General features: G+C 37.7%; 1 protein-coding gene across 1 annotated transcript; it reads right to left on the reverse strand.

Annotated features, from left to right (window-relative positions):
* Window positions 1–228: 228 nt before the first annotated feature.
* Window positions 229–25613, reverse strand: LOC126006903 (guanylate-binding protein 1-like). Its single transcript, XM_049772444.1, has 12 exons — window positions 25482–25613; window positions 21854–22056; window positions 17741–17868; window positions 16643–16752; window positions 15390–15586; window positions 13804–13880; window positions 5585–5750; window positions 4928–5208; window positions 3750–3962; window positions 3089–3191; window positions 2650–2843; window positions 229–382 (listed from the first exon to the last, which is right to left on the reverse strand). Exons 2-12 carry the CDS (start codon window positions 22035–22037, stop codon window positions 266–268), a joined length of 1770 nt encoding a protein of 589 aa, XP_049628401.1. The 5' UTR covers window positions 22038–22056; window positions 25482–25613; the 3' UTR covers window positions 229–265.
* Window positions 25614–27271: the final 1658 nt, after the last annotated feature.

A 27271-nucleotide genomic window follows, 5' to 3' on the forward strand; every position in this document is an offset into this window, starting at 1 on the left:
TTGTAGAAGAGTAAGCCTATTTTCTACCTATATTTAGATATGCCTTTTGTTAGTACAAAATGTCTAATGTGCAAATGTCTAACATACAGAAATGTCATGAAGGTAGTTATTATTTAAATCATAATAATGTAAGTTTGTGCAAATTGCTAGTGCAATGAAAATGAAAAACCTAACTATCAAGTATAGAGAACTTTTTAAAATTTTATAAAGCTTGAGTTGTGTCTTGAGTAGCAGTGATCAGGAAACTTCTGTTCTTCAGAAATCTTTAGCTTATGACACATCTCCCCCTTGGTTTTGACACTTCAATTTGCAAATTCCTAATTTCCTCAGCGAGTCGTCTACTCTCAGCTTGGAATCCTTCCCTTAGTATTTTCTCCTGTTCCTGAAATGACAAGTGGAAAATTATTTTAAGCATGGTGTTAAATCACACTAAAGATTTATTTCAAAATATAATTGATCATTGATAATTCAACAGTTTATCCAATACCCCCTGATGGAGTTGTACAAGGATATTAATATTATTTACATACTGGCTAGCACACTTAATTGGTATAAATTGGGTCAAGGAATCATATCAATGACCAAGTTTTTTTTGTTTGTTTGATTTTTGGGGGGCCACACCCGATAATTCTCAGGAGTTATTCCTGGCTATGCGCTCTGAAATCACTCCTGGCTTGGGGACCATATGGGACGTCTGGGATGGAACCTTGGTCCATCCTAGGCTAGCGCCGGCAAGGCAGACACCTTACCGCTCCATGCCACCACTCTGGCAGCTCAATGACCAAGTTTTATTAAGAAATACATCTACAGAAGAATGTAGTTGCTATGCATAGTAATTTCTTTGATCGATTTGGGAAAAGTAAATTGAAATCTTCTGAAAAGGATTCATCATCCAAGATCAGAACATTTGTAATGCATGAGAGAGATAAAAATACCAATATCTTTAGAAGTTTGAAAGACACTGATCTCAACCCTCAAGGTAGACTTTGAGGTGTTCAAGACATCAGAAGAAAAAAGTAACTGTAGGGCCCGGAGAGATAGCACATCGGCGTTTGCCTTGCAAGCAGCCGATCCAGGACCAAAGGTGGTTGGTTCGAATCCCGGTGTCCCATATGGTCCCCCGTGCCTGCCAGGAGCTATTTCTGAGCAGACAGCCAGGAGTAACCCCTGAGCACCGCCGGGTGTGGCCCAAAAACAAAAAAAAAAAAAAAAAAAAAAAAAAAGTAACTGTAAAAAAGTTGTAAAATTAGAATTCTACCAGACAGAATGGCACAATTTCTTCCATCTTAGAAAATTTTAAGACATGAGGAATTGTTCTGTTGAATGATGGGTATTTTTTGTCATTGTTTTGTTTTGTTTTGTTGTTGTGTTGTTGTTTTAGGCCATACCCAGCTGTGCTCAGGAATTCCTGAGTGAATCCTGGAGAGCTCAAGAAAAAACATGGGATGCTGGGTATTGAAGCTCACTTGGCTGCGCACAAGGCAAGCACCCTTCCTGCTGTACTCTCTTCAGTCCCAATAAACAAAAAAGTTTTCTTAAGAAGAAATTTACTTGTGTAAATACGATGGTGTAACCACTAAAAGGTAGGTAACAATTTTCTGAATGTTTAAATGATAATTAAAAGCTTAGAGCAATAAGATCTTTTAAATTAAGATTTGTATGTCGTTTCTGCTTAATATATAACACAAACACATGGTTTAAAGACTACAGTACAGAGTATGCAACTACATTGCAATAAGAAAGCAAACGATTGATGTGAGACTTTCCAGGTAACCCAGGGGTCTCAAACTCAATTTACCTGGGGGCCTCAGGAGGCAAAGTCGGGGTGAGGCAGGGCCGCATAAGGGATTTCGCTTACCAAATATTCGCAATAAAAAATCGCATTAGTAAGAAAAAAATCGCATTAAACATTTGCATACCCCGAACGGAACTGCTCGGGGTATGCGAATGTTTAATGCGATTTTTTTTCTTACTAATGCGATTTTTATTGCGATTATTCGGTAAGTAAATAATCGCGAATACTGCGATATTTGAAGCCTGGCCGGGCCACAAAATGTTGTATGGAGGGCCGCAAACGCCTCCCAGGCCAAGAGTTTGAGACCTCTGAGGTAACCTGATCCAGGCTGATATCTTTGTAGCAGTCTCAGAAAGGGGCAGGGAGGGGAAGGAACATATTCCTTTCTGCATGAAATACAGCAGCCAACACCACAGTCAAAACTCTCCCGACAGATACAGTCCTGCTCTTGACTTAACCTTATTGAACTTCCTAGCCACCAAATTTGTTTTAGATCTTTAAATCATGAACCACACCACTGCATATGACCATTTTATAGTGGAGTCAGCCCAATAGTATTATAGGAAATTGTATGGAAAAGTTATGTATTAATCTTTCAAGATTCTCAATGAACCTAAATATTGACACAGAAGGCTCAACTTGTTCTTACCTAGCCCAGTAAATAGACATTGACTTAGTAATACCCTGGAGAGAATTAACAAACATTTTCGAATTGTAGATTATTTTTAGCATAATATTTGCTTTGTTGTGTGTGTTTAACAATGTGAAACAAAACCCACAATATCTCAGGCATGCTTGTATGTCACGAGTGGTGAAAAATTAAACAGAAATTTTAAGGTTATTGATGTAAATACCTTAAGTTTAAGTGCAAGTATATTCCTTTGTTCTTCCTGTATCTGAGCCCTCTCAGATTCTATCTTCTCGGTTAATTGCCTCACATGTTCCTGATAACTCTTTTCTTTATCTTCCAGCATTTGTTGAGTCTTTCTTTGAATTTCTTCCAACATTTTTGCTGAAGCCTCTGCAGATTCAGCTTTCACACGTTCCACTATCAAATAAAATGAAATTAAAATGGTTTAAAGATTACATATTTCTTCACTTTATTTATACCTATAATTTCTGTACCATAATTGTGCGTGCAGGTTAAATGTGCCTTACTCAGAAGTAACTTCAACACATTAAGTTTATCTTTGTTGTTCTTGCTCTAGTAAAAGTGTTCAAGGCTTACACAAACAAATTATTTAAACTTAAAAATTTTTTTCAGGCTGTCTATTCTCCTGAAGGAATCCTTACATTCAATTATCTTTTCCTTTTCTGTGAGAGTCTGGTCTGTCTGTAGAATTGCATCAGTCATCGATTCCTTGGAACTCAAATATGTCTGAAGAACCTCTTCAGCCTTAGGACCCAGAGAACACAAAGTTAGTGATAGTAAATGATTCCATGCACTTGATCCTGTTTGTCCAAGCTGTTTCCTCTTGCCTGCTGGTCAAGATTTTCTGCCTTAGGGTTTTGAACACACTACAGGATGGCTGATAATGACACCCTTTCAAGAACATTTTTTAAAATAAGAAAGTGGTTAAATAATGGGAAAACAAGATTATTTTTTTCTTTAGTAACCCAAGGTATTTAATTTCACAGTGGTTGATGTTTATGTATCCTATAAAGGAAACTAGCTGAAGAATGAACTGTAATGGAGAAAACAAATTAGAGGGAAAGAGATGGAAAGAGAAAGGAAATAAGGGGGAGAGTATGGGATTGGAAAAAGCAAGAATGAGGTGACATTATTTGAGTGTAAAGGTCTAGTTAGCTTTGAAGCCTTCATTGACCTAAAACTGGTAAATCCATTTCTGTTTAAAATACTATCAATGAATTTCTGTTTCTTGCAAAGGGGTAATACAGCTCTAATGGGATTATAGTAACACCCTGCCCAGATAAACAAAAAGATCTTGGTTACCTGCAGCCCCTTCCCTGGTGTCTGATGGTATTTTTTCTTCAGCTCTTTTGTTTTATCTAAAAACAAACGATAACCTCCTGGTTTAGAATAAATACCCTGTTTCACACCTTCTTCTAGTGGACTGAAAATCTCTTCAAGTAAAGCAGAGCAACGATCTGATGATACTTTCAGATTCTGTTTACAAAAGTCATCCCGCTTTTCTTCCAGCTTGGCCTTTAATGCAATAATAGAAAGTGAGAAGAATAGGGAATAAAGGTTACTTTTATTTTAGAACTTTTGGAAAATTTTTGGAAAAGCTTAATAAAAATAAATCTATACTCCAAAACAAAACTTCAAGCCACCTCAGCAAACTCACAGTTCATTTTATAAATTTTTGTTTAGTTTGCTTTGTGCCATACCCAACAGTCTTCAGGGGTTACTCCTGGCTCTGTGCTCAGGAATAACTCCCGGTGACTATTTGGGGTGCCAGGTTTGAACCTGAATCAGCTATATGCAAGACAAGAAATCTGCCTACTGTACTATCTCTCCAGCACAGATTTTGACTTTCTAAGGAAATACCTTTGTCCTTGAGGAAGAAGTTCAGAACAGACAATACAATAGCTTCATGCTACACCATCCTGCTCTCTGATCATACCAGGGAGTATTTTTGGAGTAAATATGGCCCAACACAAGGCTCCTGAAATTACTGTTTCCATTGATTTTGATAAAATAATAATTAATCTATAAGAATGAGCCCATAATTTCTTAGAAGTTCTGATGGTCACATTCATTCTATTATATTATGAAGAAGACTTTGTGAAACAAATAAAATTTGTTCTTATATTTATAATAATAATAATGAATGATAGTTTATAATATTTTAATATTTACTAAGAATTGATCTTTTCAAATACCCATTTTCTTTTTAATTGTATTTTCTTCCTGAGACCCAGATTCATTTTAACATAAGAAAATAAAGAAAAGCAATGTGAATGAGTGAGAGAAGTAGAATACCTGTCTTGAATACAGGCAGGGGTTGGGAAGGAGCAACGGATGGGCATTGTTTGTGGGAATATTGCACAGGTGGAGGGGGGTGCTCTGTCTATGACTGAAACTCAAATACAATCATGCTTGTCATCATGGTGCTTATATAAAAATTTTATTAAAAAAAAGAAAAAAGAAGAAAGAAAAATCTATACCCTTAATTCTTTTTGAAACAGATGGTCTACATCTTTGAAGGAACTCTTGATAAAGATTTCAATGGCTTCTTTCTCAATGGTTCTGTGCAGATCAAGCAGTTCCTGGAGAGTTTCTGTGGGCAGATGCAGCCTCTGGCTCATCTGTTGGCTATAATGGTCAATGGCTTTTTTCACCGAGGCTGAATTCTCTATCTGGGCCAAGGTTAAGACTGCATCCTCCATGCAAGGCATATCTCCATTGTTGATAGCATTGACATAGGTCAGCACCAGGTTCTCTAGACCTAAAAATAGAAAACAAATGATGATGCTTGTTGCAGGTGGTGTGAAAAATTGTTCTTTTCTGTGTATTGTTAAACATCTAAGTTCCTATCCATTTGTTTTTCAAGAATTAGTATCCTCAACGTCAATTAGAAGCTTGCTATACAATGTAGCTTCTCAGCCTCTATCTAGATAAGCTGAACCATAACTTTATTATATACTTATTTATTCATTTATTTTGAAAGTGCTGGGGAGCATAGTCAGGACTTGACATTCAAGCACAATAGAAAATTAGCACAATAGAAACATTCACATATCTCAAAAGTAAAATTAGATAGATATCTAACTTTTCCCTTTGTGTTAACAATGAGAATTGGAAAGGTTGGAAAGTAGACTCACGTTGTCCATTGACCTTGATGCCTCCTGAAAGAGTTTTAGCTTTGGAATTGCTAAAGATGTAGGAACAGAAGGTTTCAGATTGTTGTAAAAATTCTGGATCCAGTTCACTATCATGCAGTGTCTCAAGTTTGCCCAGTTTCTTCCTGTGAGTAGGCTGATCAAAGATTGCAGGTGCCTGAAGCCCCCCCAAAGGGGCCCGGCCAGCAGGATTCAGCTGGGGAGACTTCTGGACAACTGCACTCCTATTTTGCTGAGTAGAATCACAACCACACCTATAAAAAATCTGAGAGAGGTTAATAATAAATGGCCTAAGACAATATCTCACTGTTCAAAGGCAAGTTTATTGGGCTACAGTTTCTTTTTATATAGTGAAGGAGAAAAGGGGCAGTACAAGGTGATGTCAATTATACTTCTGGCGCGAAAGCCAATACATTGCTCCATATAAGGCAAGAATATATTTCCGGGTACAAGAAACAAAGAAATTAAATCATTCTCTAAAATAAGGAAGTGGACAGTGGGCTAGGTGGCAGGAGGGCTTACAAGTCGTGTTGGACGTGTCGTTTCTATGGGAACGTCTTATGACCTTCTAGCTGCATTCCTAACTGCCTAATTAACAGGAGATGGGCAAAGATGTGCTAGCCTCAGTGTTTTTTGAACAGACAAGGTAACATATACTTATTAATAACAGCCTTGTTAGCTTGGGAAGATTTTAAGAAGTGAGGCCTAGTTTCTGATAAGGTACCAGGCAGCTTTTGCTCTTCTCAGGCTGGAACTAAATTTTTATCTTGCAGCTGCATTCATATCTTTTCTCTTTAGTTCAAGGACTTAACAGCAAAAACTACTTGCAGCCTTTTAAGTAAAAGACTGGGTTAATGGCAGAGAAAACAGCAAAGATGGCCTCAAACTGGTCACAGTCCCCAACATCTCCCCCTTTCTCTTCTAATAAAAGAAGGAAAGTCGTGAGCGGGTGGTAGATCCGTGTCTTAGGCTACAAGGTTTGACCAGGTCGGACACGGCCAAAGCCGCATTGAAAAGGTGGCTACAGGCGCCGTGGGTGTGCACAGAGATCCGAATTATGCGCTGTAGCCTTTTCAGGGCCGTGCCCTAACTGGGACCTTGCTAATCCCGTCGTAGGAGTCTCCACAGCCGAGAGCACAAGTACCGGAGCGAGCTCCGTTTGTTAGCTATGCGCTCTATCTCCTGGAAACTTAGTGGCTGGAAAGGCGGCTTGGTGATAATAGCCAAGTTTTCACAGGAGTCACTTGGGGTAATATGTTGGTAGTTAACCTGAATAGAGGTTTTTGCCTGTTCATCCACCTGGTTCTTAATAAAGGCAGTGATTTTGCGGAAAATCCATGGGCCAAGAGAAAAGAGCAGCATGAGGCTAATAAGAGGGCCCACAACGGTGGACAAGATTGTGTGGAGCCAAGGGGAAGAGAAAAACCAATCCTGGTACCAACCTTGTTCTTCATTGAAATGTTTGTTAAGATCTTTTATACCATCTCCAATATGTTGAACACTATCCCTAACTAATCCAGTTTTGTCTTTAAAAATACAACATTGTTCCTTAAGGGCTACACAGACTCCCCCCTCTTTCATAAGGGCAAAATCTAAAGCACGACGATTTTGGAGAACAACATCAGCAAGGGAACTAACAGTATCTGTGAGAAATTGCAGACTAGTTTTGATTTCATTAATGTCTTGTTCAACTGCTTGGGTGAGAACGCGAAAGTTGGATTGAGAGGATACAAGAGAGTAGATACCAGTGCCAGCGCCAGTAGCGCCAACAGCAAGGAGGACTGCAAGTGTAACAGAGGTGAAGGGCTCACGGCGTTGTCGAGAGAGAGATTGAGAGGAATATGTATAGGGTGAGGTGCCGGGAAAGGGAAAGGTATATTCTGAGTGAATGGTGATTTTTGGGACGAGAATAACGAGAATACAGTAGTCATGTGAAAAGAAAAAGGAAGAACGAATGATAAAAGGAGTAAGGCTAGAAGCATAGGCAAAGTAGGTACCATTGGGAGCTAATAGATAAGTATGTGAAGAGGGAGAATTGTAGACGTCAATAGTTTCGTTGCAAACATCAAGTAATTGGCTAGGAAGTAAAGAGTCGTTAGGCTTAAGGCAGAGGCCAGAACCAACGACTTGACCAACTGTAATGCCATGTTGAGGTTGTGTGTTCCAGCGGAGATCAGAGGGGTTGGAGGTAGAGGAAAGGTTGCCAAACACTGCAACACCTTCATAGAAGGGAGGTTGAGGAGAAAAGCAGAGCTAACATCTTTCATAGGCAGGATCTGTAAGGGCAAGAGCAGAAGCATTCATAAGATTGAGAATAACCTGAGAGGACGGAGAAGGACCTGAAGGCAAAGTGAGTTGTCTGAGAGAAGAAGATGCAGATGGAAGAGGAAAAGGAGGAGAAGGCAAGTGTGATGAACCTGAGTGAGGATGAAGAAAGGTGTTAGGACCAACGGCGAGGGGGTGAGAATTCGGCACCTGTTTAAGCAAACGGAGGGAAAAAAGAAGTCCAGGGTCGGTACGCCTAATGTAAAGTCTGAGTCCCCATTGAACGGGTTGAGTCTAGTGATGCCGACGTCCAGCGGCAGTAAAGTTGATGATGAGGGGGTTACACCAACCACGGGTAGAGGAGGATGCATCGCAGCTGGGAAGAGGACGAGTGAGTGGGGGGCGAGAGACGGTGATGAGGTTCCAGGAAGATGAAGGTTTCTAATAGGTAGTTTCAGTGGTCTCACAACCCCATGAAGCGCAGAAGTATTGGTGATGATCGCCACATTTATAGTCGGTGGAACGTGGGCGATGATGTCCTGGGCAAACATAGAAGGTGGAGAAGTGGTATCTCAAGCGGTTACGGCGAAAAACAGAATTGCAACCAGCGGAAGGGAGGGCGAAGTAATTATGACTGTTAATAGCGCGGGGTTGAGGCAGACGAAAATTAGGGGTGCCCCAGTAAGAGCTGGCACCCATGGCGAGGGCACAAAAATCGACGTGCAGAGTAGGCCAAGGAATGGAGGTGGAGAGGATGGACGTTTGGTTAGCGACGTCGCCAGCTTCATTGATGATTTGCCAAGTGTAGTTGAAGACTCGGTAGCGATTGTTGTTCTGGGAATGGCAGACAGGCGGGAGCTGGAACAGCAACAGCAACAGGAGGGCACGCATTTTGGACGGTGGTGGATGAAACAACGATGTTAGCGGCGATAGGTTCCTGATGAGGCAGTTTGAACGGTGGAATGGGTGAGTAGCAGGTACTGGAGGCGTCTGCGTTTGGACGGAGGGCGAAAGCGTTGATTATGACAAGGATGAGCTGAGAAGAGAAGGGGGGTTTGGAGGACAGCGTGGGCTGGAAGGGTGAGGAAGCAGGCAGAGTTCATTGTCTTGCAAGGGAGTTAAGTAGAGCAAACAAATTAATGAAGCCTTGGTTTGAAGGGGGTGGTTGGTGGCAGTGGGCATCAAGGACAGCCAGGCAGAGTACCAATTTCAGCATTTTCTTTAGGCAGAGTCAGTTAGAAACAGGTCTGGCAGGAATGGTGGGCTAGCAGGGGGTGACAGGCTCTTTTGAAGTGGATGAAGACAGGACTGTGGAAGGCTGCGGAAATTTTTTGTTAGACTTCAACATTAAAAAACTTTTTATAATTAACAATTGCCAATTTTTCAAAAAACTGAAACTTTAAATGATTTTTAAACTGAACTTAAATGATTTTTCTTAAACTTTTAGTTATTATTTTAAAGCTAGATGCTATTTTTTAGCCATAAATACATATTTTATAGGCCTGAACTTACACATAGCAGGAAGGTTGGGTGACTGCAAAGTTCAGAAATTCTCCAGGGAAAAGTTATCCCTGATGGCCATTGAGAAATCTGGGGTTTACCATCTCCTACACTTTCTGCCATGTTGTCAGAAGGACAAAGCTAGCTTAATACATTATTTTAACACATGATTTTTAGTTGTAACATGCCAGTTTGTGAACTGACTAGACCGAACCAGGTTGAAAAAATTAATTGAAATTTGAAAAATGGATAAGGCTTTGAAAATTGTATTATTATAAAAGGTAGGGATAACAAATAAACAGACAAAACAAAACAACACTAAACACAACATTGTGGCCACTTTCATTCATTACAACACACACATAAACAGACAAAAGGATCGATCCAAAACTTTTTTATAAAAAATTGACAAGCGCTTTTAAATATTTAGCTAGCATGTTTGTGAGAAGGAAAAAAAATTTTTTGTAGAAAAACTTTTTTTTTTTAGTTTTGAGAAGTACTTAATGTAGATGGAGTGGAACTTTGCTGAAAATAAATTTTAAGGTTTAGATTTAACACAAAACATTTTTAAAACAATTTTAATTTGAAGTTTAAAACATTAAGTAAAATGCTTAATGAGCACTGTAGAAAGAGTTTTTGCTTTGAAGTATGAAAACAGTTGCTGTAAATGAATAGGTTTTATTTAAATTGGTTTTACAGTAGAACAGTAAGACAGCTGCAATAAAGTGTTAAAATTTTTATGATCAAACACAAGAGCATGAACTATGATTATTAAAGGTATAAAAAACTGACTTTAAAAAACAAACAACTGTTTATATTTTGCAGACTTTAAGTGAATAATTTGTAAAAAATATTATATACCAAATTAACTAAATGCTTAGATTATTATAAAATATAGTTAAAGGCATTTGATGTATTTACACACTTAGAACTGAAGACCAAAATTATATTTAATACTTGTTTAATTTGCTTATAAAATTTAGTTACTTATGTGATACTAATTAACAATATTATTTTAAAAAGGGTTAATCACAACATAAACAGAGACAATTTAAGATTAAACTTGGAAAATGTAAAATTATTTGTACTTACCTTTGAGTTTAAATTTAAGCTTGAAATTGAGAAAAGGGATAAAGCTACTTAAGGTTTAAGTTTATGAACAATAATTTGTGAACAAATTTATTTAACTAGTTATTACATTGTTTTTGTTTTTGAAATGGCTATTATGCCACTGTTTGAACTGTGTAACGGCTTGTAAGGTATAGACTATTTGGTTTAAGTTTTTTAAATGGCAAGGCTATTATTCTATATTTATTATGCATTTAAAAGAGCTTAAGCTTAGTCTAGAGTTTTGGAATGTTTACACACTATTGTTAAGGAAAGCTGACCAACTTATTTTGCTCACTTGTAATATTTTAGTTTTTAAAGAATTAACTTTGTAAACATGTGCAGTAATTTTAACAAAGGAGTTTTGCTGTTTATTTCAATGCAGAGGTAAGAAAGACACCTGTGTTATATTTACAAATTATTACTTAAAAACAAAGTTAGAAATGTTACAAAATGTTATTTGACTATTAGATTTGACTAGCAAACATGGAGAGGAAAGAGCAATGAAAGAGACAAAATATAAGAAATATTTAAATGCAGATTAAGGAGCTTAAGCTATTAAAAAATGCCTATGACATGAACCACTTTACAAACTTCATATACTGTTAAGATTAAAAATAATTTTAATAGAAATATAAAAGACTTAAATTTAACACTTTTGTGTTCGTTTGGATTTCAAAACGCCAAGAAGATTTTCTTTTACCAATATTTTGCTATTACAAGTCAAGTGACAGAATTATGACCTTGTTGTAAAATTTCTGAGAGGCATGAAAAAAGGGAGTGTTGCTGTTATCTCCTTGTTGCTTTTTCTGCCTAGAGAATATTTTTTAACTCTTACAGACCTGAATTTAGAAGGTTTTTTAATTTCCAATGTTTTAATAAGTACAACACCCAATGCACAAAACTTAATTACACAAATGCTTTTAGAAAAGGCACATTTATGCTGCATAATTTAATTTACAAACTTCACAGTTATTTGAGGCTTCTTATGAAACACAACAAGATTCTGACAATTTTTTACTATATATATCACATGAGCAGTTTTTGAATCCTTATAACTTTACCAGTTGTGGTCTTTATCTTAGAAAAACATTTTAGGGCTGCATTCCTATTCTAAGGGATGGGGGGGGTTTTTTTTCCGCCCTGCTCGCTGATTGCTGAAGTGGCAGCCTGGACAGTAGGGTGGGGGGAAATCCTGAAGGGCAGAAACTTGTGCATTAAGAGAAGCAGTTTGTTTTTGAAGGCTTAAGATTTGTTTAAGATTTTTAATTCGGCCAAGTAGTTTCATTTCTATAGCTTTAAGAGGGGGAGTGGTGAGAGGGGAGGTGCGTTTGAGAAGAGAGCGGCGGCGGGGGCTGCTAAGCAAGCGGGGGAAGACTTTCAGAAAGGGCGGGGGGAGAGAGCAGCAACAGTTTGTTGCCGGTGTGGGGGAGCTGCTGGAATGCAGGCTCTGGGGAGCAACTTCCAGGCACAAAGGGCAGCAAGAGCCATGTTGGCAAGCTGGGACTTGGAAAGTGTGTGCTGTGCCTTTAAGGTATGAAAAGAGGCGAGGCCAGCTATATGAGCTTAGAGATCAGAATTCCTGCCTGTCTGCAAGGACTTTGCAGTGGAAAGAGAAAAAAAGTTAGCTTCCCAGGAGACAAAGAGTTCAGCTTTTAGATTCTAAGCAGGAGAGCGTGTAAGGGGCTTGTTCTTCCAGTGTTTGAACATCGTGTGAGTCGAGCTCTTGTAACGGAGCTGAGGCAATGGCAGGGTATAGACGAGAAGCACTAGGGAGATCTTTAAGGGCAGTTCAGTTTTTAGCTTTGAGGCAAAGGAAGTGTTAGAAGCATTAGTCAGGGAAGTGGAGGGCTGTTGAGGTGGAGGCGGGGGAAGGTCCTCGCCATTAGGAAGGAGAGCAGGCAGGTTGTAGGGAGGGGGCAGAAAGCAGCAACGTGTGTGGGAGTTGCTGTAACACAGACTTTGGAGAGTGACTCTTAGGCACAGAGCTGCTGACAAGCTGGGGTTTGGAAAATGTGCACTGCGCCTTTAAGAGCTTAGAGACCAGAATTTTCGCCCGCCAGCTGGCAAGAGCTTTACAGCGCAGGGAAGAGAGAAAAAAAAAAGCTGCGGGCTTTCTTTTAGGATTTCAGCACAGAGATTGCAGGCAGAAGTGAAGATGAAGGGTTAAAGGAGGGAGGAACTGAGATATTTAAAGCGATAGCCCCGGAACACAAGATTTTTGGCAAACATCATAAACAAAACATTAAAAAATTACAAATATCTTTTTTGGTAACCTCTATGTCTGCTTTTCAATTCAGACTGTATATCTTTAATGAATTTAAGCTCTATACTCTGAAATGAGCCCATGGTAACGTATCCTATGAGCTAAGCCCCAAAAGCCAATGAGGGGCGGCGATCGGAACGACTGGAAAAAACTGCAGTTTTAAATTTTTGATAAAGGCTAACTCGTTTCAACGCCTACCCGGATGGGGTATTCCTGCGATTTACGAAGGAGCTCTAGATTCGCCGGCCTGGAGTCGTTCGGAGGGTGGCAGTGGTTCGAGCCCAGCGTTGGGCGCCAAAATGCAGGTGCCTGAAGCCCCCCCAAAGGGGCCCGGCCAGCAGGATTCAGCTGGGGAGACTTCTGGACAACTGCACTCCTATTTTGCTGAGTAGAATCACAACCACACCTATAAAAAATCTGAGAGAGGTTAATAATAAATGGCCTAAGACAATATCTCACTGTTCAAAGGCAAGTTTATTGGGCTACAGTTTCTTTTTATATAGTGAAGGAGAAAAGGGGCAGTACAAGGTGATGTCAATTATACTTCTGGCGCGAAAGCCAATACATTGCTCCATATAAGGCAAGAATATATTTCCGGGTACAAGAAACAAAGAAATTAAATCATTCTCTAAAATAAGGAAGTGGACAGTGGGCTAGGTGGCAGGAGGGCTTACAAGTCGTGTTGGACGTGTCGTTTCTATGGGAACGTCTTATGACCTTCTAGCTGCATTCCTAACTGCCTAATTAACAGGAGATGGGCAAAGATGTGCTAGCCTCAGTGTTTTTTGAACAGACAAGGTAACATATACTTATTAATAACAGCCTTGTTAGCTTGGGAAGATTTTAAGAAGTGAGGCCTAGTTTCTGATAAGGTACCAGGCAGCTTTTGCTCTTCTCAGGCTGGAACTAAATTTTTATCTTGCAGCTGCATTCATATCTTTTCTCTTTAGTTCAAGGACTTAACAGCAAAAACTACTTGCAGCCTTTTAAGTAAAAGACTGGGTTAATGGCAGAGAAAACAGCAAAGATGGCCTCAAACTGGTCACAGTCCCCAACAAAAGATGAAACATTTCTTCTTTGGGAAGAATTTCCGGATACAGAGTCGGGCCATATTAAAATTTTTTTCTTTTTGACTGGTACCTAAATGAATAAAAAGGGTAAAGAAAAGAAAGTAGGAAAGAAAGAAAGAAGAAAGAAAGAAAAAGAAGAAAGAAAGAAAGAAAGAAAGAAAGAAAGAAAGAAGAAAGAAAGAAAGAAAGAAGAAAGAAAGAAAGAAAGAAAAAGAAAGAAAGAAAAGAGAAAAAAAAAGAAGAAAGAAAGAAGTGAAAATAATTGAAGGGAAGAAGAAAAGAAGGAAAAAAAGAATAAATAATATATATGCTAACAAGTTTTTCTATGGTTTTGTGATTGTTTGCTTGCAAAGGACCAAATGCTAGGCTTTGGATAAGGATATCTCCTTTTCAGGTATTCAGTTTTACTACTGTAGCAGAAAAATAACCACAGAATATAGATATCCCCATTCACTTCTCAAATATTCTTGTTTTTTGGGGGGGATCACACTCGGCAGCGTTCAGGGGTTACTCCTGACTCTACGCTCAGAAATCACTCCTGGCAGGCTCAGGGGAACCATATGGGATGTCGGGATTTGAACCACTGTCCTGCATGCAAGGCAAATGCCCTACCTCCATGCTCTCTCTCCGGTCCCTTCATAATTCTTAAGTCACTTTGATGATATGAAAGACCCATACAAGTACTTCCCATCACTAACTAATATCTAGAAATCTTGCTTTTATTATAAAAGGTAAAATAATCAAAACTTGTATTCAATATTTCTTTTATATCACACATCACAGTTATTTCTTATGTGCTACTTGTTTTGATCTGAGTTTACTTTGGGATCTGAAAATCCTCAAAAATTTTTTCTTACAAATTAATTTTTGTTGCCTTTTCACTATAAAAGAATTTAGTTTTCATAGGAATACATATCTTTTTTTTGTTTGTTTTTTTGGGTTTTTTTTGGCCACACCCGGTGTTGCTCAGGGGTTACTCCTGGCTGTCTGCTCAGAAATAGCTCCTGGCAGGCACGGGGGACCATATGGGACACTGGGATTCTAACCAATCACCTTTGGCCCTTGATCAGCTGCTTGCACGGCAAACACCACTGTGCTATCTCTCCGGGCCCCAGGAATACATATCTTATTATAAAGAAAAAAATGTATAAGTGGGCAAAACACTATTCCAATAAAACACTATTTTCAGAAATAACAGACAGGCTTGAATGGCTGTCATTTGACGTGGGTCATAGACTGCCACCCCCAGAAAGAATATAATGTTCACACTTTCATTTCTTCATAAATACCTATTTAGTGCCGGTTTGTGAATAATTGCAGCATTACTTGCTTCCAGTGCACTTATAAGATTAATCTTCTCATAGCATAGTAAAGAAGTGAAAGGAAAAGAACTTATTCTTAGAGTGTGAGGATGGTATAATTAAAATAGCATTTAGTATTTAAAATAATAGCTGAACAATAATTCTTATTAATAATCAGCCAAGAAACTGTAACTGTAAAAACTCCAAATAGAAATATAAAAGTTCATGGTTTCTAGCTTTCTGTCTTCACCATTTCCCAATTCTAAACCCTTGTTTACCTTTCTTAAGCCTTAGTGAGAGTTCCAGGTACTCATCTGGTGTAATGGACTGTCCATCTGCTTCCAAATCTAAGGAGAAATCCCTCAGAGTCCACACAAAGTCTGGAAAGAAGCTTATAAAGTCAGCTGAATCCTCATTCCCATTGCCAGTGGGTGAAGATTTTACCCTGATTCGATCTGTTAGCTCTGTTACATAGCTGCATTCAAAGCTAAGGAAAACTGGTTTTTAAATCAGGTATCCAACATGCACATCCCGTCCACACTGGCTGCAGATATCCCATAATCATCATTTTGATTCTTTGATTTCAATCAACTAATTTTTATTATAGTTTAGGTAGGACAGTTAAAGTAGTTACCACACAGTCACTATAGCAAAGTGCCCCAAGCTTCTACCAATGTCCTTGTCTCCTTTAATCCACATTTCCCCTCTCCTGAATGCACTGATTGACAAGCTCAGTTTTTCACTAAAAGGTTCAGGGTTTGCCTTCATTGAATAGTAAATATTCTCTATTTGGTTTCTCTATACACTACAGGTAGGTGAGATAATCCAGTGACTTCATTGCTTCAATTGAGCTCTACTGATCCTTACTCAGAAGGTAGATGTTGCTTCTATACTACTCAAATGTCTTTGTCTTTAGGCTGTCACAGAGGACCAGAACCTGCACCATAGTCTATGCAGGAAACCTCCAGTTTCTGATAGGTTCTGAGTTCTTCTCCAGCTAGCAGTCAGAACTCTTTCCCATTCTTTGGTTCACTATTTCAGAGGACATCAATGATCATTTTGTTGACTTATTTTAACTGTCTTCAAAATTAGTTCTCTGTTTCCTATTTTCTCTAACAAGTGTGCTGCCTTTTTCTTGTGCAGTCATGGTAATTATTTTTACTTTATTATTTTATCATTTAAAAATGCTACTTTTTGTCTCTACTTTGTCTATTGATCTTCAGAGGTATATATCATTTATCAGAGAACTTTGTTGGTCTGGGAAATTTCATGAAACTCAGTCAACTAGGTTGAAGTCTTTGATGCTCACCTGAGGAGAACGTGGAATTGCTCAGTTGCTGGGGGTCTAGGAATACCAACCACCTTCCTAGCTATGACACTGTTTGGAAATTGACAAGCCGATATCAGGAGATATCACAATGGAACTGGTCATGAGCTCTAATTTCTGTACAGTCAACATGGCTCAGTAACTGAAGTTTAAAGACAGGTCTTTATCTGAGTGTATAGTTGTTCTGCACTACAAAAAGGATACTGCAGTTGGTCCATGGCTTGCTGGGTGATGGTTCCCATGCTATTGTACACAAAGGTGCTGCTCAGGAGTATTGCTAAGGCAAAAATCCAGGAGTCATTTTGATTGTCACCCTGAAAATCAGAGTACATTGACCCAGAATTATGTTTCATTCTATATCAGCAGTAAAAAAAAAAAGTCTGCTTAGTTCATTAAAACTGTTTGCACTATTGGCTAATATGGAGGACCAACATTCATACAAATATGATTACTACTAGAACTTGGATTTTGAAGTTTTCTGATTTATATTTGTTTCATATTGATTTTATCAGGTCCAATTATAATCACTGGCAGGTAAATGTTATTTATATACCAAGCAGTGTTTTTAGAAATTTTAAGATCTTATACATAATCAAATATATTTCCACTTTTATAGGAAATCCATTAATAAAATTAATTATGTTTATATATTTTTATTAGGAAATTAAAAATATCTTACACTTTGATTTTCTTTTTAATATTCAGAAAGTTCTAGGATAAATATAAAAATAGTATATCTATTTTATTAATAAAATATTTAAGTACCATATTTACAAGCATGATTGTAGTTGGGTTTCAGTCATAAACAGAACACTCCCCTTCACCAGTGCAACATTCCCACCACTGAGTATATCTATTTTAAAAATCAGAAAACTGAGGTTAAAAGTTTCCAAATAATTTTCTAAGTCTGTTGATTTTGTGGTAGTGTTTAAACACAAGGATGTGGAACAATATATAGAGTTCAAATATTCTATTACATTCTCTGTAGGGAAGAGTTGAGGCATTGGCTTATTAGTATTAAATATATGCATTTATATTAAGTTACTCAACTTAGACCACATTACAGTACCATTTACTGACACTATGTTCTTCTAAATTCTATATTACAACTCTACTTTCTGTTCCACTTGCTAGACTTAGACTTATGCTATTGTATGCAATATAAACAAATAACAATAGCAGGTATATATTATATAAACATATGTAATATAATTGCAACTTTTTATTTAAAGACAACTTTACACTTAAAACAATATTCAGACATAAAGGACCTTGTTCCAAAATGGAATTCTCCATCCTTACCTTTTCTACATCTCCCAGGCCCTCAGTGTCAAGAAGAACCAAAGTATGGTTTGGCTTCTTGGGATGAGGCACACACCACATCCAGATTCCTTTAGTGTGAGATTGTACTGTGGATCCCAGAGAGAAGCCTAAAGAATGGGGGTTAATAGGGTGAATAGGAGTAGTTTTAATTGCATATGTATAGGCAACTGAGATAAAAGTTAACATAATCAGTTTAGGTTTAAGAAATAATTTTATATATATTTTCAAACTTAAAATGGGAAGTTTTCAATATGTATAAATTATATATCTTCTCAAAATATATGCTTTGCATGTGAGAGGTCCAGGTTGATCCCTGGCATAACATGATCCTTCAAGTGCAGGGACTGAATGACCTCTGAGCAATTTTTTGGAAGTAAAGCCCTGAGCACAAACTTGGTGTGCTCCTATACCCAGTGGGGAAAAAAAAACAAATAAAATACATATATAACGTTTTATGATAAAAAATAGTTAGCAAACTATAAATAGAAGGAAATTACTTCAACATAATAAAACCATTTAACTTAAACTCACAGTCAACTTCATACTTTATGATGAAAACAGAAGGCTATCCTGCTACAAAAAATTATTAAGTCATATAGGAAACCTACAATTAAGAGAACATTATAAAAATTGTAGAGGAAAACATAGGGGACACACCACACAATATTGGCACCAAAAAATAGTGAAAGAATAATACAGATAAATTAGACATCACTGCATTGAAAACTTCTGTAATTCAAAGTACAGTTTCAGCAAAGTAAAAGGTAACCCATGGAATAGCCAAACTTATTTGCTAGTTTTGAATTTGATCAGAGGTTGAAATTCACACTATATAAAAAGATTTCAATCAAACATAAAATGAAAACTTGAGTAGATATTTCATCAAAGAAAATACACAAAGGCTAAATGATAACTGAAAAAAAACTCAACATAACTAGTCATTAATAAAATGCAAGCGGGGCCCGGAGAGATAGCACAGTGGCGTTTGCCTTGCAAGCAGCCGATCCAGGACCAAAGGTGGTTGGTTCGAATCCCGGTGTCCTAGATTCCAGAGTCGGAAGATTGATAGAGGATAGAGACAGAATGCAGAACAGCATTTGCCAAAGCTTGGAAATTAGATTGTTCTTTTTTGGTTTTTGATGCTCAAGGATTTCTCCTGGCTATGTGCTGAGAAATTGCTCCTGACTTGGGGAACCAGATGGGACACAGGGGGTCAAATCACGATCCGTCCTGTGTTGTTAGCACGTGCAAGGTAAACGCCCTACCACTTGCATCATCACTTCGGCCCTGGAAAGTGTTTTTTTTTTTTTTTTAAGGGAACAGAGTTTCTGATAGAGAAGATGAAAAACTAATAAAGATAAATGATGATGGTACTATACAATGTGAATTACTTAGTGTCATAGAACTGTATTCTTAAAAATGATTGTGGCCCTGATTATAAACAATTGTGGCCCTGTCATTTATTTAAGTATCTATGGGAAATAGAATGGGGACTCATCAAAAATTAATTAAGGAAGTCTATGTGACCCAAGTAATTTTATTTGGGACATCTATTCCAGAGCATTGTTTCACTGTGCCGTGTTTGGATATATAGGCATGTTTAAATGCATATAAAGTGGGGTAGGGGGCCATATCTTGCAGTGTTCAATGCCTGCTTTTGGTTTTATGCTCAGAGATCACTCAGGAATGATCTAGACTTGGAGAAATATACACTATTTAGTGTATACACTGCACTGAGTTTGGCTGCTTACCACCCATCTTACCCTCTGTTCTATCTCTCTGGCTGAGGACTGATATATTCATTTGAAAAGATATTGGCATTTCTTTTTCTTGTTTTGTTTTTGTTTTTGGGCCATATCCCGTGATGCTTAGGGGTTACTCCTGGCTATGTGCTCAGAAATCGCTCCTGGCTTGGGGGACCATATGGGATGTAGGGGACCAAACGGAGATCTGTCTGGGTCAGCTGCATGCAAGGCAAATGCCCTACTCACTGTACTATTGCTCTGGCCCCAGATATTGGCATTTATATGTTCATATTCAGAACTATTCCATAATAGCCAAGATGTAAAAATAACCCAAGTGACCCACAACATATGAGCAAAGAAATTGTAGAATATATATACATAATGAAATACTAATCAGCGTTAAGAAAAGATTAATTTGCAGTTATCTGGAACTTATGGGTATCATGCTGATGAGAAGAGTCAAAAGGAGAAAAAAGACAAATAACAAGTGATCTCACTCATATGTGGAGTTTAATAAAACTTAATAAAGGGATACACAATGGACAACAATAATAAATAACTTATAGATTAATAAATAAATTATATTAAATATATAATATAAATAGATTAATTAATAAATAGATTACATTTCTCTATAAAGCACTTATAGTTTGACTTTGCTAAGTGGTGGGAAGGAGAATAAGAATGAACTTAGTGATGTATGTACTTACCATACATGGACACCTTCGTGGCAGGTTTAATATGGCAGCATTGTATTTCTGAGACATGAATGTTACCACTAACACAATCATGGTGTCTCAAGTTAAAATTACATTTTATTATTTTAGTTTACTTTTATTTTTGTATCACACTCAGCGGTGCTCAGGAAAGCAGAGACCCTAATGCACAAGGGACCATATGAGACACTGGGGATTGAACTCAAGTCAGCCACCTGCAAGGTAAATGCTCTTACCCACAGTACTATATCACTCTGGCCCTAAAGTTAAAATAACTTTCAAAGAATGTTTCTAATATAATGAATGTAAAATAATGATAAATAAAACTAGTTTTGGTGAAGAAATAAATGTATAGGGTGTGGGAATCAAAAAATTTTTGGAGGTTAGGGTGTTGGATCACAGTTGGCAGTGCTTGAGGGGCCATACATGGTGATTGAATCTGGGTTGCCTGCATACAGGGCAAGAGCCTTACCCACTATACTACTATCTCTTTAGCCCAGGTTTTGAATCCCAAGAAAAATAAATGCTGCAATGGTAAATTCTATATTATAGACATAATTCTATATTATAATATAATATATATAAAATTCTATATTATAAACATTATTTCTCCAACAGAACAAATTATATAGATATTTATATATAACATAATACATTATTGTTTATATATACATATATAAAACAATCTTTAAAATAGTCATAAATTCACAGATACATCAGAAGGATGTCTGATCAATCCATTTTCTTTCCACTACCCCCATTTTATTGGTGGCTGACTAGAAGTCCATGTTTTGGTAGACTTTGGGAGAGGACATGAAATTTAAGAGCTGGTTATGACAATATGGAGAACAATACCAGTAAGTGTTGCAGACCAAGAATAGGGGTGGTGGTGTTTCCCAGGTCTCTGTGGACATCAATGTCTATAAAATTCCAGTCAATTTCTTTACAGAGAAGGGGAAAACACAGTCTGAGAAATATGGGCCATTGTACTAAGGCCTGAACCCAGTGATCTCAGCATATGTAGCATTTCAAATGAAGTCGTCTCATGCCCAATATCTTGCATATCAAGGGAAGCCTGCCTTCAAGAGTCAAACTGCCACCAATATCTGATAATATTTTAGAGTACCTACTCTGTTTTCAGTATTTATCTCCATATCTATTTTTTCTCTTTGAATCACTGTACATAATGCTGGTTATGTGGATTGCCAGAATATACTCAGCAAACCTTTATTTGTGTTAAAACCAAGCCAAAGAACAATATTATCCTTGTCCTAAAGCCTAAAGATAAGGACAGTTTATTCTCAGTCCACTTTTTTTCCCAAAAATACTTAATGATAACTTTATTTAGGTTTCTAGAAAAGAAGAATTCTGCCTTAGGAACCAATCCTCATGGCGATTTTGTTGCTCTTTCTGATGTACATGTTCTATAACCCATCCTTCCTTCCCTGTTCTCTTTCTCTAAAAAACAAAAAACACCTTTCCTGTGACAATTTAAAAAAAGTGATTTGCTTTGAGGACACAACTTCACCATATCCAACTGGCTTATTGTCTTTAAAACTCTTTCTGTTTTGTCAACTGTATTTCTCCTTGATTAGCTATCAAGATCCTTTTGTGGTTACAATATCACTCACCCTTTTTCTTCCCAGCCAGTTTGTTCATCAGGTAGGATTTGCCTGTGCGGTAGAGACCTACAATTGCCACCACCACCACAGGCTGTGAATCAGAGGCCAGTATCTTTAAAGCTTCTGGATTAATTGCAAGTCGCTCATTTGTGTTCTCAATGAGGCACACAGGGCCTGGCATTTCTGAGGCCATGTTCAGGATGTTCTCTTTTCTGCAAAGTCAGAGATTAGATGAATTAGTCTAAGTAGATCATGAACTTTCCCAGCTTATTCTGTATATAGATGATGATAAAAAAAAAAAGTTCCCCAACACAGTTAAAAGGAAAATAGTAAGCTGTTTATTTCCATTTATTTAGTTATTTAAACCATTTTTTGTTTTGTTTCTGGGTCACACCTGGCAGTGTTCAAGGGTTACTCTTGGATCTACACTCAGGAATCACTCCTGGTGTGCTCAGTGGACTATATGGGATGTTTGGGATCTAAGCTGGGTGGGTTGCAATGCAAGGCAAACACCTTAACCACTTACTATAGCTCAGATATTGGGATTTACAATATTTACAATAATGCAATATTTATGCATACTTTTCATGAATACATCATTCTTACTCTAGTCTACATCCACCTCCAGAGATCCAACTTCCTCGCCAAGTATCTCAGTAGCTACACCACCATTTCCTGCCATGTAAGCTCAGCTTTATAGAAACACTCTTCACTTCTGATAACTTTGAGCAATGTTGTTCCCTTTCTAGGTTTCTGATATTTAACCCCACATATGGGGGAGATTTTACTCAATTTTTTTTTAATTGTAGAGGTGATCACACACACACACACACACACACACACACACACACACACACAAAACGTGTGTGAATAGAGCTAAGTTCCTAGAATTCCACAGAATAGAAAATTGGTGATAAATTGATGGAAAAAAGTTTTCCCAAAGCCTCACCTTTTATTAGGTATTTATTTTAAAATTAAAAATTAATATGTGGGCTGGAGAGATAGCATAGGGGTAGGGCATTTGCCTTGCATGCAGAAGAACGGTTGTTCAAATACCGGCACCCCATAGTCCTCCCGAGCCTGCCTCGGGCGATTTCTGAGCGTAGAGCCAGGAGTAGCCCTGAGTGCTGCAGGATGTGACCCAAAACAAAAATCAAAAAACCAACCAAATGAAAAAAAAAAAAAACATGACTAATTGTGTGCTATAACATCTTAAGACTGACCTGAAATAGTTGTGTATTTTAGAAAATTACTGAAGTATTATAATAGTACATTGAAAAGATATTGCCTGACAGTGGCATCAATATATTCAACAATTCACATAGTCAAAATTTTTACTTGTCATGGAAAACTTTCCTTTAGGATTCTCATTAAAATTTACACTAGATGGGGCTAGAGAGATAGCATAACGGTAGGCTTTTGACTCACATGCAGCCAACCTGGGACTGACCAGGTTCGCTTCCTGGAGTCCCATATGGTGTCCCCCGAGCCTGCCAGGAGCGATTTTCTGTGCGCAGAACCAGGAGTAACCCCCGAGAGCCGCCGGATGTGGCCAAAAAAATTTTTTTTAAACTAGGGCTGGAGTGATAGCACAGTGGGGAGGTCGTTTGCCTTGCACACAGCAGACCCAGGTTCAATCTCTGGCATCCCATATGATCCCCTGAGCCTGCCAGAAGTGATTTCTAAGCGAAGAGACAGGAATAACTCCTGAGCACCGTCTGTGTGGCCCCCCAAATTTATACTAGATATTACCTGATAAATTAAATAGGATTTAGATTTATTTGACATCTTGATTACAGAGAGAAGTTTGTATTATTTTTCACTTTTTTTTTTTTTTTTTTTGGTTTTTGGGCCACACCCGGCGGTGTTCAGGGTTAATCCTGACTGTCTGGCTCAGAAATAGCTCCTGGCAGGCACGGGGGACCATATGGAACACCGGGATTCGAACCAACCACCTTTGGTCCTGGATCGGCTGCTTGCAAGGCAAACACCGCTGTGCTATCTCTCCGGGCCCAAAATTTGTATTACTTTTACTATGCATAAATACTTTAATTAGTAAGTCAAAGATGAAAGATCACAGTTTTTTCATTTCTAGAGTTTTAAGTATCTTTTTCTTTATGAGGTAATCTACCCAGAAAGTGGAATAGATGTACCTTTCACAATTTGCATAAAAATATTACCATAAATCACATGTAGGCGTATATGTTGAAAGTATCATATTTTCTTTTAGGTCTAATTTGGACTATTGACCCTTCTGAAGCCTTGGGACAAAGGCCTTTGAATTTGAATCTCATTAGTTTCACAATGGATTAGCTTCCAGCTCAGTGTGGGTTCAAAGGAAACCATTGAAAATACTGAATATTTCTTAAAAAAAAAAAAAAACATGTTTGTATATAAATGTTTGTGTGGTCTGAGTGAGAGTATGGAAAAAGGGATAAAAATATCTTGGGAGACAGAGCAATTATTTAAAGAAAGGTCTGTATTCCCAATGAAAGACTTTCAGATTTTCTATTTTGTTCTTTTTTTTTTTTTTTTTTTTTCTGTTAGAGGAGGAGAAACAGCAAAGCTGAGAAGGCTGGTGAGAGAACGGGTAGGGGAAAGGGAGGAGGGGCCATAAGAGAAAGGCAAACAAGTTCTTAAAGATAGTCCTCAGCCAAGGAATTTAGAGGAGGCTTTTCAAAATGCAGATCAAAACTGCTTCAGAGTAGCACAGATGTTAAGGCACAAAGACACATTCAATTAATGACTAACCAACATTAGATTTCGTTAAAGTGAAAGTATTTTAGCTTAAAACGGAGCCGAACTAATATTTACTTGTAAGTAGTAAGGAGTGAGCTAGCATTAAGACGCGGGATGGATTATTTCTAGAGGAAGAAATCCACTGTGAGCAAAGTCTAAATAAATGAAGTAAAGATACATGATGTTTTCACTGAGCAAAGTCTAAATAAATGATTTAAAGATACTGATGTTTTCATGAATGCTATTTTTCAGTATGGATTTACGCTCCCCCCCCCCCTTTCTTTATATTTAACAATGCCCTGAGGTTACATATATTCTACTTAATTGTATTCCCTCGTTTCTCACGGCAGCCGGATGAGTCTTAGGAATGTTTCTCCGGGGCCAGAGCGATAGCGCAGCGATAGGGCATTTTGCCTTGCACGCGACTGACCCGTCACCTACCCGCGACCGACCCGGGTTCGATCCCTGGAAGTCCATAAATTCTCCCGAGCCTGCCAGGAGTTAACCTCCAAGCGCCGCCGGCTATGGCCCACCCTCCACCCCCCACAAAAAAAGAATGTTTTCCCTAAAGACAATGGTAATTTCAATGTCAGCACAGAGAGGTCATCAGAGGGAAAGACAATCTTTTCTAATGCTGTATAGATCACAGTTGGTAGAGTCTAGTTGCTTACAAATACCACAGTGTCACCCTCAAAATACCCGGAATTCACTATCATCCTGTCCCAATCCAGGCTCAGCTGGAGTCTTTCATGGTGCTGCATATGTCTTAGAAAATGAATTGAACTTTATGCAACCCTTAACTCCACTGTCTGAACTTGGTCCCGGACCACTATTACCAGGGCTCCTATAGATCTTGAGAGAAAGTGACTGTTGTGAAGAAAGTAGTCAGAGTTCTTACCTTCTGCTTTCTTTTCACTGGACACCTGGATTTTATTTCAGCTGTACAGTATCTGGAGCTTTATAGATCTCCTTCAGTGACCAGTTGATTAGTAGCAAACCAATTTCAAAGCTGTTTGGAGTAATCTGAAACTGAAAGTAGAAGGCTACAAAGAAATGACTCAACAACCCAAAAAGGAATTTCTGGAAACAGTTAGTACAAGATTACAGGGGTTTGCTATGATTTCTCAATTAGAATCTTAAAGAAATAAAGATATATCTTCGAAAACATTTGCTGTTAAAATATGCCCACTTCAATATAAGTGTATATGAGTGTGGGTGCTTCTTTCTGAGAAATAAGGACTAAAAAAAAATCCCAACATATGATTTTTTTAGGTCTCATTTTCTTAAACAGTGGACACATTCTCAGTGGACCTGGCTCCTTATTATTAAGTGCAGTAATTGGGGAAAAGGTGAATCTGACATTCAGAAATACCCAGAATTTGACTAGCACCTGGCACCAGTTCAGTTTGGATCTGAACTTTCTTGTAAAGGTGCTTCACTGAGCTGGGTTTCTATGGAAGTTAGCACAGAGAAAGACAAAAGTAGCAGCTTTATTTCTTGACAGTTTTTATTAGTTGGTTGTTTTCTTCCAAATCGTGCTGACTACACCCAAACAAAATGAATGATATTCTCTGTTTTTTTTTTTTTTTTTTTACATAGACTTACTTCGTTTAAAATAAAGAGAATGAAGAAAATAAATGATAGTCCCTGTTCAAATCCCAATAATTGGTGAATAGGCCAAAACAAAGTGCAAAAGCAATGGAAACGGCTAACAGAATTAAGGTTAAGTGGCCAAGAAGTTGGAGAGGATGGCAAGATAAGTTAGGGAAAAGAAAAAAAGATGGTGAATTTTATTAGTAAGAAGAAAATTGAAATAAAACTACCCATGACTCAGGAAAAATATCAGTAAAATGTTTACATATATACATATATATTTATATTTATATATAAAATGAAACACGTATAATGTGAATAATAGAGAGCATGAATAAAAGGGAGAAGAGGATAGTTATTAATACAATTAAATCTGTTCCTTAGTTTATGATACAGGTATTATTATTTGCATTTTTAGAAGAGTAAACACAGATTACAGATATTTCATTGTTTGAATAGCAAGTTACTGGGTCACAAGACTCAGATACCAGATGTAGTTGATTTGGAAATTCCTTATATGGTGAGTCAGTGTGTTAGAAGAGAAAGGTTAAGCCAGAGCAACAGTACAGCTGTGGTAGTGATAGAACAATTGCCCTGCATGATCCCTGGCAACATATGTATATATATATATATATATATATAGTCCCTAAAGTGGCATATATATATATATATATATATATATATATATACATCAACATATATATGGTCCCTACCACCAGAGTGAACCTTGAGTGCAGAAGCCCTGATCACCTCTCAATGTGCACCCACCTTACCCAACAAAAGGGAAAGGTTAAATTAGTTTTATTCATGCTCTGTATTTGCAAAAGTGCCCTGAAACCCTCTAGTAGTTTATGTCTCTCCCTTTTCCTTATTAAGCACAAAAATCAAAGCAACTCTTTCATAAATTAAAAGTGGCTAGCTCCCTTCTACTTTTCTTCATGAGTAGGCTTTGTCGGTTCAACAATCAAACCCCACTTGCTTTGAAAATGTGTCAACTGAAACTGAAAGCAGAAATTAGCTTTTCATTTCCCATAAATAGAATATTTGTTAAGAAACTGCTCCGTTGCCTTCAGTACATTGAGTTGAATGCACTTT

Source organism: Suncus etruscus, chromosome 4, assembly GCF_024139225.1.
Source record: "Suncus etruscus isolate mSunEtr1 chromosome 4, mSunEtr1.pri.cur, whole genome shotgun sequence".
Lineage (NCBI taxonomy): Eukaryota > Metazoa > Chordata > Mammalia > Eulipotyphla > Soricidae > Suncus > Suncus etruscus.